Below are 12,725 nucleotides of genomic sequence, written 5' to 3'. Positions count from 1 at the left end.
GACTGCCATTGAATAGTGGTGTTGGACATGCAGGATTCTTGGAAAGATTAGTTGAATTGGAGACATACACAGTAACTCTCTTTAGGTACAGTAATTTCCTAACAACTTCATTGGTGAATTGTTAGAAAGTAAGAAAATAATTCAAGGAAAATTCCTGAGGTGAGCAAAATAATGAGTTGTCATCTCTCTTCATGTAATTCATCTTGTTCTGATGTCCCTTTATGCTCGAGTTAATCTAACTGCATGTAATCTAGTAAGAGAGAGAGAGAGAGAGAGAGAGAGAACTGTTGCAATACACATTAATATTTGAACATGCAGTTTGGTATAATATGGTATCTTTCTAATTGGTTCCTAAACCTGACAGGTACGTTTGCTTGCTCATCCACTTGAAACTATTGCACCAATAATTTGAATTCTAGTCAAATGCTTCCAATATGCAATCTTACAATTGCTTTCTGATGTCAACAGAGTTTACTTAATTATACACTATGAGGAAGTAGCTTCAAATTTTATACTTTTGGATACATAATTTTATTTGTAAAGAAAATAAGTGCTTCCTGGAATCTCTAATATAAATCATAAGTTCTTCACTTGCTTTTAGACAGTGGCTGTGAGATGGAGAATTCTGAATGTGCTGCATCAGAAAGGTTCAAAAACAGAGATACTAGACACTTTTGGGCTATACAGAACACTTTTGGGGTAAACAGAAGTTAAAAGCAAAATCCAGTTTATTAGAGAACAGGTAGTAAGTGCTCAAACTAGTATCCCTCTGTAGCATTTTTTTCTGGTTGCTCCAAAGGCAGAGGCTATATACAAAGTGTTTTTTATTGTAACAGTTTTTTTCCTATCTTTCACCATTCAGTTTGCAAGTTTATGAACCACCTAGCTTGAAGAAAAATAGCAGTTTTTTGTTGCTTTGTTCATTGCATCATTACTTTGTATATATTTATTTTAGATCTGGAATACCTATTATTTTAAATGCATCTCATATGTTGTTAAGCAAGATTTATTTTATTTGTATAGACCATGTATGCAACCAGCCCATATTCTGATCCTGTTGTGTCAATGGATCTCGATCCTCAACCAATTACAGATGAGGAAGAAGGCTTGATCTGGGTTGTAGGACCAGTTCTTGCAGTGGTGTTTATCATCTGTATAGTTATAGCTATACTTCTTTATAAAAGGTAAGTTTACCTTTTAGTGTTCTTACCATATGTATAGCTTTCTGATATGTTGACCATTTTATAGGGCTGTTCCACGCTACATTATTTGTACTACAATTGTAACTGTGATTGTGTCAGGGTATTGTTGTGTTTATTAATGGTTCCCAGACCACTGCAGATATTTTAGTAGATTTCTGACTAAAAGCTTCCAATAATTACAGCTATGTGAGTATATTTTTCTCCTGAAGTCACTCTACTACCATTTCTGCATTTAAATGTTGTGTGTGTTTTTTTTTTTTTTTTTCCATTTTGCATATGTTTGTGAAGAAAATGTTCTTGGATATAAATATGTACAGATTCACATATTTGATTTTTTAGAACTTATTTTTAGAAGTGTAATAGTAATACATTAGGGTTTACATTCAGCCTGATGTTAAACATGATTTTCATCTCCACTCAAGTAATCTGAATTTTCATTTTTGACAGTTGGCCTTAATTTGTCAGTATATCTTTTTGAGTTTGAAGCCGTGGACTGAGAGATTAAAGAAATATCAGTGGCTGTTTTCTACTAATCTTGCAATCTGATCAAAATTCACTTACACTTCTTTCACTGTGCGTGACACAGATGTAGTTTTGATATTACTCAAAGGACTTTCCTTAGCCTTGCAATGTACAAAATGAAAACTGTATGATACGTTAATTTATACATAGCAGCCTTTTACAGTGTAAATGAGTTCAAAGGGGTCAATACTGAATAAAAACCACAAAGTTGATTTAATATTTAGAGTTTGTGCCTTATACATTTTTGAAACATATTGATAAAGAGTAATTTGGAAATAGTATAAAGGTCCTGTGACCCTGTCTTTGGTAGGTGGAAGGGTGCATTATGGGTTATTTCCATAAATGGAGTATGTATTCTAAAACTAATGGCTATGATGCTATCAGCTGCTTATAAATATTTAAATTCTGCTACCCTGTACGCTTTTTCTGCCCTAAGTGTATGGAGCCAAATGCCTCTGAAATTGTGTATAAAGAGTTGTCTTCAGGTTTTGGAAAGTGAAACTCTGTGTTCAACAGTGGGAGGAAAAAAAAAAAAAAAAGAACCTAGTCCAGAGGCAACCTTAGCTTTGGATTCCAAACAGATATATATATTTATAAGAATGTTTTTTAGGGTTGCAATCAGGCAGAAACATAGGAGACATTTTGCTGTTTGCAGATATTACATTGTCCTGAAGGTTTCTATTAATGCCTACTCTCCCAGCCAATCTAATTAATTAGACAGCAGTGAACCTTCTATTTGTGCCAGTCTGTCACTTCAAAAATTGGTCATTTGAGACATACTAAAAGTGAAATACTACTTTCTTCTGATTATTTTGGAGTATTAAAAGTAAAACTTCTACTTTTTGCAAAACAATGGCATATAAAGCAGATATGTAAATGTTTCTGGAAATATTGATTGCATTTATAGAACTATAATAAAAAACTTCAATTCTTCTGCTGAAAAATTATAAGCATATTGCACAAATGAGCAGGTAGAATTCATTCACAGGTAGTGTGAAGAGAATGTCATGAATAGAAAATAGGGGACATTTTCCAACTGTTATTTACTACTTGTACTAGAACTGTTCAGTCAAATTTCCATATGTATTTATTTATTTTTCTGTTTTCAGCTCTAAGCTGAAAATTGGTAAACTGCACCATTCTAGGAAATTCATTCTGAGAAATTATGATTGCAGTTTTACCAATCAATGGTCAACTCTGCTAAAATAAGTTGACTCTGTAATTACAAGGGACCAATCTAAACTGTTATCAGTCAAGGTAATAGCATTATGTTCTAACATTCACAATAGTACACTACCCACTCATGGTTAAATAATCCTGCCTTTTATAACATTACATTGAATTTGTAGTGATTAAACCTTGCAGGGACACAAGACAGGTAAAAAAGTGGTGGGAAAGGTTATCAAGGTACCTTTCTCTTCTGGATTTAGGTTTGAAGAAGACAGTTTTTCATATGTTGTTGTGATGAGTAATTTAGACACATTTAAGCAAATTCATACAAAAATCCCTATTAAGAGATTACAATGAAAAAAAATGAATTAGGATTCAAACATTCCTTTTTTATTAGTGGGTCCCAGTCCCTTAACTATTTTCTACTAGTTAAGACAGGGTGACCATAAGACATGATATTCGGAAGGGAGTATAAAGTGACACGTTGACAAATCTGAATTGTTTCACTAAACTGAATGAAGGGATAAAGTAAATAAGAATATAAGATTTTGTAAGCGTATCTGTACAATTTATTTCAGAGTTTAGCAGGGAGACAAGAGTGATACGCAACAATGGGTCAGTGCAGGAATAACACTATATATAATGGAGATGCTGTATTTGATCTAGAGAAGACATTCCCATGGAGATAATTTCAGAATTTTTCTGTTGACAAAATGACAAAATAGTCATAATATTACCATTTTAATTAGATTAAACAAGTTTTTGTTTGTTTGTTACATTTGTTTTGTGTGTGTGTGTGTGTGTGTGTGTTTTTCCTTTTTTTTTTTTTTTAATTATAGCTAGGTCTTTCTAATGTGTCAGTGTCATAAGGCATCTAAATCATAAAGGAAAGCAACACTAAAGAAACTGGTAGAATTTTTTAAAGTCAAATCAGCTTCTTCTAATGATAAACTGCTTAGCAAGTTCATTCTCAATAGGTTTTGTAAAAATCAACAGAATCTAAAATTTTATAAAGAAATCAACTATGTAACTGGAGAATTACTAAAATTCAATATAACCAATATTAGAAATCTGAGTAAGAACTATTTTTCCACCTCAATGAGAACACAAAGTGAACCATAACTATCCTCCATTCTAAAATGAGACAGAAACAGAGCAAGCTTTTGTTTTTAAGGGCCTTACAGGAATCTTATATTTCTGAAAAACAAGGAATATGTAATAGAATATTTTTTCATAGATCATGCAGTCTGGATGTAGACAACCAGAGCTTGATAACTTTATGTCTGTAGATCAGCAATAATTGGGCAAGATAGCAGGGATGTTTAACACTTTTGAGACAACAGCCAAAATTATTTTTTGTATGAACTATGTTGGAGGGAATTATTGTGTCTATAAAACTTGGACTGGTTTGAAAAAAGAAAAAAAAAAAGTTCCAGTAAGAAGTAAGAAAATGAGAAATTTCTGTGTCTACAGGAATTTCTCAAAATACATTTCTGGAATGTATAGGGGCATAACTGCAACAGATATGATTGGTAGAGAGGAAAATAAAGGTCAAAGAACATCTGCCTAATCCATGACAGCATGTGTGAAAAATACTGAAATAGAGAAAATAAGGTCAAGGGATGTGGCAATGTGAAGAAGATGCCCGGGAAATTACCATAGTTTTTGAAGTGCAAAGGGTAGTAACTGAAATAATGATGGACTGTGTTTAATTCCCTTTGTCAGTAGAAGCCTTTATGAAAAAAAAAAAAAAAAAGAATTTTTTATATCATGATTTACAATACTGCTTTTACATTTTAGTTTCAGTCAGAGAGAAAAGATGACTGCAGTTTCTAAAAGAATCATTTTAAGGGGAGAAGTCTTGCCCTCATTTAAAGCTTATGTTATTGCAGAAAACGTGGATAATTTGCCTGGGTTGGTGTGAAGCAAATTTAAGTTGCCCAAAGACTAGAAATGCCTGAGTGAACCCTTTATAATTTATTGGTCAGTTTATACAAAGGTTGTTGCCTCTACATTTACTCTTCTTCAAAGCTCAAAGCAAAGATATGGCATAGAAAGATTTTTTGATTATGTATCAGAATAAAGCCAAAAGTTCATTGCAGCTTAGTACTTTACAGTAATAGAAGGGGAAATTACTTTTGTAAATAGGTATATAATTACTTTTTGTAAAAAGGTATTTCAAAAAATACCTTTTGTTCTCATTGGATACAGCTGCAATATAATATCCAGCATTACTGCAGGTGATTAATGTACTGTATGCAAAAATGCTCATAGACTCACAGAACCACAGAGCCACATCTGGAGATTGTCTGTTCTCACCCCTGCTCAGAACATGGTCAGCTACAGCAGGTTTCTTAGGGTTCAGGTAAGTTTCAGTATCTCTAAGGATGGAAACTCTTTGAACAGTCTGATCCATCGTTCAACTACCCTTTCACAGTTAAAAAAAAAAAAAAAAAAAACACCTTTTTCCTAAGTTGCGGTTTAATTTCCTGTCTTTCTGGAATTGATATCTTGGCAAAGTGAGCTGGATTGGCCAGTGACCAGTACAGTATTCTCTGACATTGAAACAATGATACCACCCTGAAGTCCTAGTGAAGGAAGAAAATAATTTTGGGAAGGTCTTTTACCAGTCAGATTTAAATCTAAACAATCAGATTTAGGGATCAGAATAAATTAATTAAATGTCACTTCCCTTTTCATCATGTTATTGTGCTCAAGAAAATATATTTTTCACTGGTTCAAGTATGGAGTAAAATATAAAATAGTAAGATTGATGTGCAAAATCTCAAAGAAAGATGGACACTTAACCAGATATAGAGATGGTGCAGAATTCTAGTCTCCTCTAGAGGTAATGCAAGTTGTGAGAACTGGTAATTTGAGTCACCATCTATTTCCCAAGATGGTTTTCATAAAGCACTGCCATGCTGCAATGCACAGCATATGCAAACACACAGTAAATCCTTTCAACTCACTTTGGAATGTGTGACACATATTCAATTACAGGGGATTTAGATATTTAGAAACCCAGCTAAAGAACTCTAGAAATTTTGGGGGATATCTCAGGAACTGGCAAACCAAAAAGAGAGTGTGTATGCCCCTAAAGTATCCTTTCATGCTTTTTTTTTTTTTTTTTTTTTTTTCCGTGTAATATTTGAGTTTCTTTGGTTGTTCGTATTGTATTTAAGAAATCACAAGCTTTCTAATTTCAACCTTTCACTGATAGAGAGCAAAATGTTCCTCATTCTAGATGTTTCTTGGATCAGTGTTGTTTGTGGGGTGGTTTTTCATTTTTAGAGAAAAGAACTGAAAGCTCTTTTGACAGGTTTTGTGTTATTTGCTCTTATAAAGTGCAGCTTTTTTGACTTAGTTCAGAATGCAGGAGCCAAAGCTTGAATCTTTTGGACATAGTGAACTTGAGGACTCTGAATCTTGAAATATAAGAAGAAAAATGCTTCTAAGGGGAAAAAAACAAAAGTTGAGCAAAGAAATGAGGATGGGAGAATCTTAAGCGATGGTCATAGAATCTTAGAATTATTTAGGTTGGAAAAGACCTTCAAGATCATCAAGTCCAACCATCAAGCTGAGCTCCCAAGTCCCATCACTAAACCATGTCCATTAGCACCACATTGACACATCTCTTATACCTCCAGGGACAAGTACTCTAACACTTCACTTGACAGCTCATTCCAATGCTTAATCACCCCCTCTGTGAAGAAACTTTTCCTAATGTCCAATCTAAACCTCCACTGTTGAAATGTGAGAGCCATTTCTTCACATCCAATCACTTGTCCCCTGAGAAAGGGGACCACCACCCTCCTCAATACTACCTGCATTCTAGTAGTTGTAGAGAGCAATGAGGTCTGCCCCCTCAGCCTCTTCTTCTCTGGGCTAAATAGCCCCAGTTCCTTCAACTGCTCCTCATAACACTTGTCACAGAATCTCAGAATCATTTAAGTTAGAAGAAACCTCCAAGATCACCTAGTCTAACCTCTGACCTAACTCTAACAAGTCCTCCGTCCTCTGGTAAACCATATCACTAAGCTCTACATCTAAAGGTCTTTAAAATACCTCCAGGGACTCAACCATTTCCCTGGGCAGCCCATTCCAATGCCTAACAACCCTTTCAGTAAAGAATTTTTTCCTAATATCCAACCTAAATCTCCCCTGGTGCAACTTTAGCCCATTTCCCCTCATCCTATCATAGAATCATAGAATATCCCGAGTTGGAAGGGACCCATAAGGGTCATCAAGTCCAACTCCTGGCACCGCACAGGTCTACCCAAAAGTTTAGACCATGTGACTAAGTGCACAGTCCAATCTCTTCTTAAATTCAGACAGGCTTGGTGCAGTGACTACTTCACTGGGGAGCCTGTTCCAGTGTGCAACCAACCTCTCGGTGAAGAACCTCTTCCTGATGTCCAGCCTGAACCTCCCCTGCCCCAGCTTAACACCGTTCCCACGGGTCCTATCACTGGTGATTATGGAGAATAGGTCAGCGCCTGCCTCTCCACTCCCCCTCGCGAGGAAGTTGTAAACTGCGATGTGGTCTCCCCTCAGCCTCCTCTTCTCCAGGCTGAACAGGCCAAGTGACCTCAGCCACTCCTCATGTCTTCACCTCTAGGCCCTTCACCGTCTTCATTGCCCCCCTCTGGACACTCTCCAACAGTTTAATGTCCTTTTTGTACTGTGGTGCCCAGAACTGCACACAGTACTCGAGGTGAGGCCGCACCAGCGCAGAGTAGAGCGGGACAATCACTTCCCTCGACCGACTAGCAATGCCATGCTTGATGCACCCCAGGATACGGTTGGCCCTCCTGGCTACCAGGGCACACTGCTGGCTCATATTCAACTTGCTGTCAAACACAACCCCAAGATCCCTCTCTGTGTGGCTGCTCTCCAGTGTCTCATCACCCAGTCTGTACGTATAGCCAGGGTTGCCCCATCCCAGGTGCAGGACCCGGCACTTGCTTTGGTTAAACTTCATGTGATTGGTGATCGCCCAGCTCTCCAATCTGTCCAGATCTCTCTGTAAGGCTTTTCCACCGTCATCTGAGTCCACAATTCCTCCAAGTTTGGTGTCATCGGCAAATTTTCTCAGAACACCTTCTAGTCCTACATCCAAATCGTTTATAAAAACATTGAAGAGGACTGGCCCTAAAATGGAGCCTTGAGGGACCCCACTAGTGACCATCCGCCAGCCTGATGTGGCCCCATTTACCACAATCCTTTGAGCCCTGCCCATCAGCCAATTGCTCACCCATTGTATGCTGTTTTTGCTTAGTTGTATGCTGGACATTTTGTCCAGTAGGATCATATGGGAAACCGTGTCAAAAGCTTTGCTGAAGTCCAAAAAGATCACATCAGCTGGTTTCCCTTGATCGACTAGATGGGTGATCTTATCCTAAAAGGAAATCAGATTTGTTAAGCAAGACCTACCCCTCATGAACCCATGTTGGCTGGGACCAATGACTGCATTGTCCCTCAGGTGTGCTTCAATAACTTCAAGGATCATCTTCTCCATAATTTTACCAGGCACTGACGTGAGACTGACAGGCCTGTAATTGCTAGGGTCTTCTTTCTTACCCTTCTTGAAAACTGGCACAACATTTGCCAGCTTCCAGTCTACTGGGACCTCTCTAGATTCCCAAGTTCGTTGAAAAACAACTGAGAGAGGTCCCGTGATGACCTCAGCCAGCTCTTTAAGCACCCTGGGATGAATCCCATCTGGACCCATGGACTTGTATGGGTCCAGGTGGAGCAAGAAATCCCGCACACGTTCACGGGACATGGCACCTGGGAGAACAGACCAATCCCCACCTTGCCACAGCCTCCTTTAAGGTACCTGTAGAGAGCAATAAGGTCGCCCCTGAGCCTCCTCTTCTCCAGGCTGAACAACCCCAGCTCCCTCAGCCGCTCCTCATAAGACTTGTTCTCCAGACCCCTCACCAGCTTCGTAGCCCTTCTCTGGACTTGCCCTAGCACCTCAATGTCCTTCTTGTAGTGAGGAGCCCAAACTGTACTGGAAAACAAAAAAAAAAAAAAAAAAAAAAAACTGAACACAGTACTCGAGGTGCAACCTTACCAGAGCCAAGTACAGGGGGACTTGTCTTCCAGTCCCTTTGCCATTTTTGTTGCTCTTCTCTGCGTGCACAGACAAAAAAAAACAGCTCAGTAGAACCTCTTGTGGTGAAGGGCCCAAAACTGAACACAGTACTTGAGGTGCAGTCTCACCCATGCAGCCTACCCTTTTATGTAATCACTTTCCTAGTCCTGCTGGCTATGTTACTTCTGATGTGGCCTTCTTGGCTACCTGGGCACTTTGCTGGCTCATGTTCAGCCCTCTATTGGCCAGTACCACCAGATTCTTTTCTACCAGGCAGCTTTCCAGCCACTCTTCCCCAAACCTATAATGCTGCATCAGGTTGTTGTGACCCAACCTCAGGACCTGGGATGGAGCCTTGTTCAATGTCATGTGACTGGACTCAGCCCTTAGACTTATCCTATCCAGATCCCTCTGCAGAGGTTTCCCACCCTCAAGCAGACCAACAGTCCCACCTAAGAGTATCATTTGCATGTTTACTGAGGGTGCACTCTATCCCCTCATCCAGATCACTGATAAAAATGTTAAACAAAACTGGCCCCAATACTGAGCCCTGGGGGATGCAACTGGTGATCATCTGCCAACTGAACAGTCTGCAAAGACTGTGAAAGTCTATAAAGACTTTTTGTACAATGTGTGATTAATTTGGTCATTGCCGACTCCAGAATATAAAAAGTTTGCAGACCCACTGTTTTTAATAATAGTTAGAGAGACAAGCACTATATTTACAGTGTATGTGGTAGAACATGCATGATGGAAGCTAATAATTTTCCCATGTTAAAATGATCTCTATAGATCATAGTTTACTACAGATCTATATGGATCACTCTAGTCCTCACATAAATCTATTCCTTCAAGATCTGTAAAGGTGTATAGTACTTCATTTGAGAAATATTTGTGACTACCTTGCTTTCCAAGGTATCATTAAATTATTTTCTTATTATTTCAGTACTTGGTTTTGTAAAACAATTTAGTAATAAAGGTTTTCTTATTGCTCTGTTTTTTAATTAAATTTAATTAAAACATGATCTTACATATTTAACCTTGTTCTTCACTTCCTTATCTCTTCTTCTTCTCCCTTTCACTGCTTCTCTTTCTTCATTATGCCCAACTCTCTTCTTCCCTCTCTTCCCTCTTCTCATCTCTTTTCCCTGTAAGGATGAAGCTCTTTATGTCTTAGATGCTATTTATCAATATAATGTTAACTTTTTATAGCTCTAATTAAATGCTCATTCTCCAGTGTCTCTCTGGATAAAAGATGATGTGATATTACTTTGCAGACTGTTTCTAAAAGAGATGGTTTTTTCAGCAGGAGAAAATACTCTTTTGTTTTAAACTGTGTCCTCCACTTATGCCTTGATTCCTGAGCTGTCATTTCCTTTTGGGGAGGCTAGTTGTATATCCTTACTGTAAGTCAGCATTCCTTGTATTTGCTGTTGTCATGTTTAACTTGTTTGATGCTGATAAACTAACATTTAGCCTTTTCTCCCGTTTGCTGCATTACAATGGAGCAGTAAACCTGACAGGTGAGAAGTGAAGAGTAATCACCTTTCATTTAATCCAGTGGGGATTGGAATCCAGATGGGGAGAATGGGGGTGGGGGAGGGGGTGGGAGGGGGGGAGGGGGGAAGAGAAGAGAGAGAGAGACAAGTTATCATAAGAATGATCTAAAGCAGAATAGCAAAACATCTGTCAACCTAAGTGAATATAATATAGACAGTAAGGTATCAAATTGAAGGCAGCTGCAAGATATTTTATGTTTTTTTACAACGTTTAAAATACACATAGCATATACAGCCAAGTTTCACCATTACTTTTTGTGTCTCCACAAGGTACATTTTCAAGAAACAACACGGTTATACAATGTTCATATGTTTTTATTTCTGCTTTCATGAAGTTAAAAGTATTCTTTGCTATAACGATAACTGCTAAAGGAATGTGTTTTTGTGCTTAAAGTGTGAATTGTTCTAAAGAGTTCTGTAGTACTCCTTACAGATAAAGTCAGTGCTGACATATTTCTGGAAGTGAAAATGATCATGGAATCATGGAATGGTTTGGGTTGGATGGGACCTTAAGGATCACCTAACTCCAACACCCCTGCCATAGACAAGGATGCCACTCACTAGATCAGGTTGCTCAGGGCCTCATCTAACCTGCTCTTGAACACCTCCAGGAATAGGGCATCCACAACCTCTCTGGGAAACCCATTCCAGTGCCTCACCACCCTCTGAGTGAAAAATTTCCTCCTAACCTCTTATCTAAATCTCCTCTCCTTTAGTTTAAAATCATACCCCATCATCTTGCCATTATCTGACTGAGCAAAGAGTTGCTCTCCATCTTTTTCAAAGTCCTCTTCAAGTACTGAAAGGTTGCAATGAGGTCACCGTGCAGCCTTCTCTTCTTTAGGCTGAACAGCCCCAGCTCTCTCAGTCTGTCTTCGTATGAGAGGTGCTCCTGCCCCTTGATCATCTTTGTAGACCTCCTCTGGACCCACTCTAACAAATCTTGTGCTGGGGGCCCCAGACCTGGACACAGCACTCCAAGTGGGGCCTCACGAGGGCAGAGTAGAGGGGGACAATCACCTCCCTCCACCTGCTGTTCACACCTCTGTTGATGCAGCCCAGGACGCAGTTGGCCTTCTGGGCTGCAAATGCACACTGCCAGCTCGTGTCGAGCCTTTTCTTACATCAGAACCCCCAAGTCCTTCTCTGCAGGGCTGCTCTCAGTGAGTTCTTCACCTAGTCTGTACTCATGTCTGGCATTGCCCTGGCCCAGGTGCAGCACCCTGCACTTGGACTTGTTGAACCTCATTAGGTTCTCATGCGCCCATTTCTCAAGCTTGTCCAGGTCCCTTTGGATGGCAACGCTTCCTTCTGTTATATCAACTGCACCACTCAGCTTGGTGCATCTGCAAATCTGCTGAGGGTGTACTCAGTCCCATTGTCTGTGTTGTTGATAAAGACATAAATAGTACCAGTCTGAGGACAGACCTCTAATGTACAACACTCGTCACCAGCCTCCACTTGGACATAAAGCCATTGACCACCAAAATGATGTGATTTGTCTTTAGTGGATTTTTTTTTTCAGCAGTTTTTTACCTATTGTGTAATCTGAAACAATTGTGATGTCTTTGTATAATCTAGAAAGACAAAAAAGACAAAATGATCCTAAGCATAATAATAATAAACCATTCTATTGTCCTATAACTGTTCAAAATATTCACACGAATGATTAGAAGAGAATTTAGTTCTTTTTATAGATGAATAGGAAATATTGCTGCCCAGCACTGACTTGCAAGTGGAAGAAAAATAATGAAGCTTGTCTCTGGACAGTTCCACTGATCCCTTGACTTCAGGAGTACAAAATAAAGATAAAAATACTTAGTGGAAATGGAAAGCAGCCTTTCTTCACCTATACTTAAGAATAAAGTACACTAGAGTATTTTGCTGCTTTTGTGATAGTCAGGATCAAAAGTGAAAAAGGAATTTCAAATGAGTCATTCAATAATATTTTTTTTTTTAAGAAGAATCAAATTTAAATCTGCAAAGCTTGACTAAAAATAAGTTAATATAGGTGTTAAGGATTTACCAGAGAACAGATGGAAAGTTTTTGTAGCAAAACACTTTATATATATATACTAGTATATATACAGTATATATACTACTATATATACAATATATATATATATACACAGTATATATATATACACTATATATATACACACACTATAT

General features: G+C 38.3%; 1 protein-coding gene across 38 annotated transcripts in view; it reads left to right on the top strand.

Annotated features, from left to right (window-relative positions):
• The window catches only part of PTPRD (protein tyrosine phosphatase receptor type D), a 1,327,869-nt gene that overhangs the window by 1,302,026 nt on the left and 13,118 nt on the right, over window positions 1–12,725 (top strand). For all 38 annotated transcript variants that reach the window (XM_066988380.1, XM_066988378.1, XM_066988384.1 and 35 more), the window contains one exon: window positions 1,024–1,184. In XM_066988380.1, coding sequence (XP_066844481.1) covers window positions 1,024–1,184 — 161 coding nt within the window. The remainder of the gene's footprint in view (window positions 1–1,023; window positions 1,185–12,725) is intronic.

This window comes from Anser cygnoides, chromosome Z (genome assembly GCF_040182565.1).
Source record: "Anser cygnoides isolate HZ-2024a breed goose chromosome Z, Taihu_goose_T2T_genome, whole genome shotgun sequence".
In the NCBI taxonomy this organism is placed as follows: Eukaryota; Metazoa; Chordata; class Aves; order Anseriformes; family Anatidae; genus Anser; species Anser cygnoides.
This window is presented reverse-complemented; position numbering and strand designations above follow the sequence as displayed.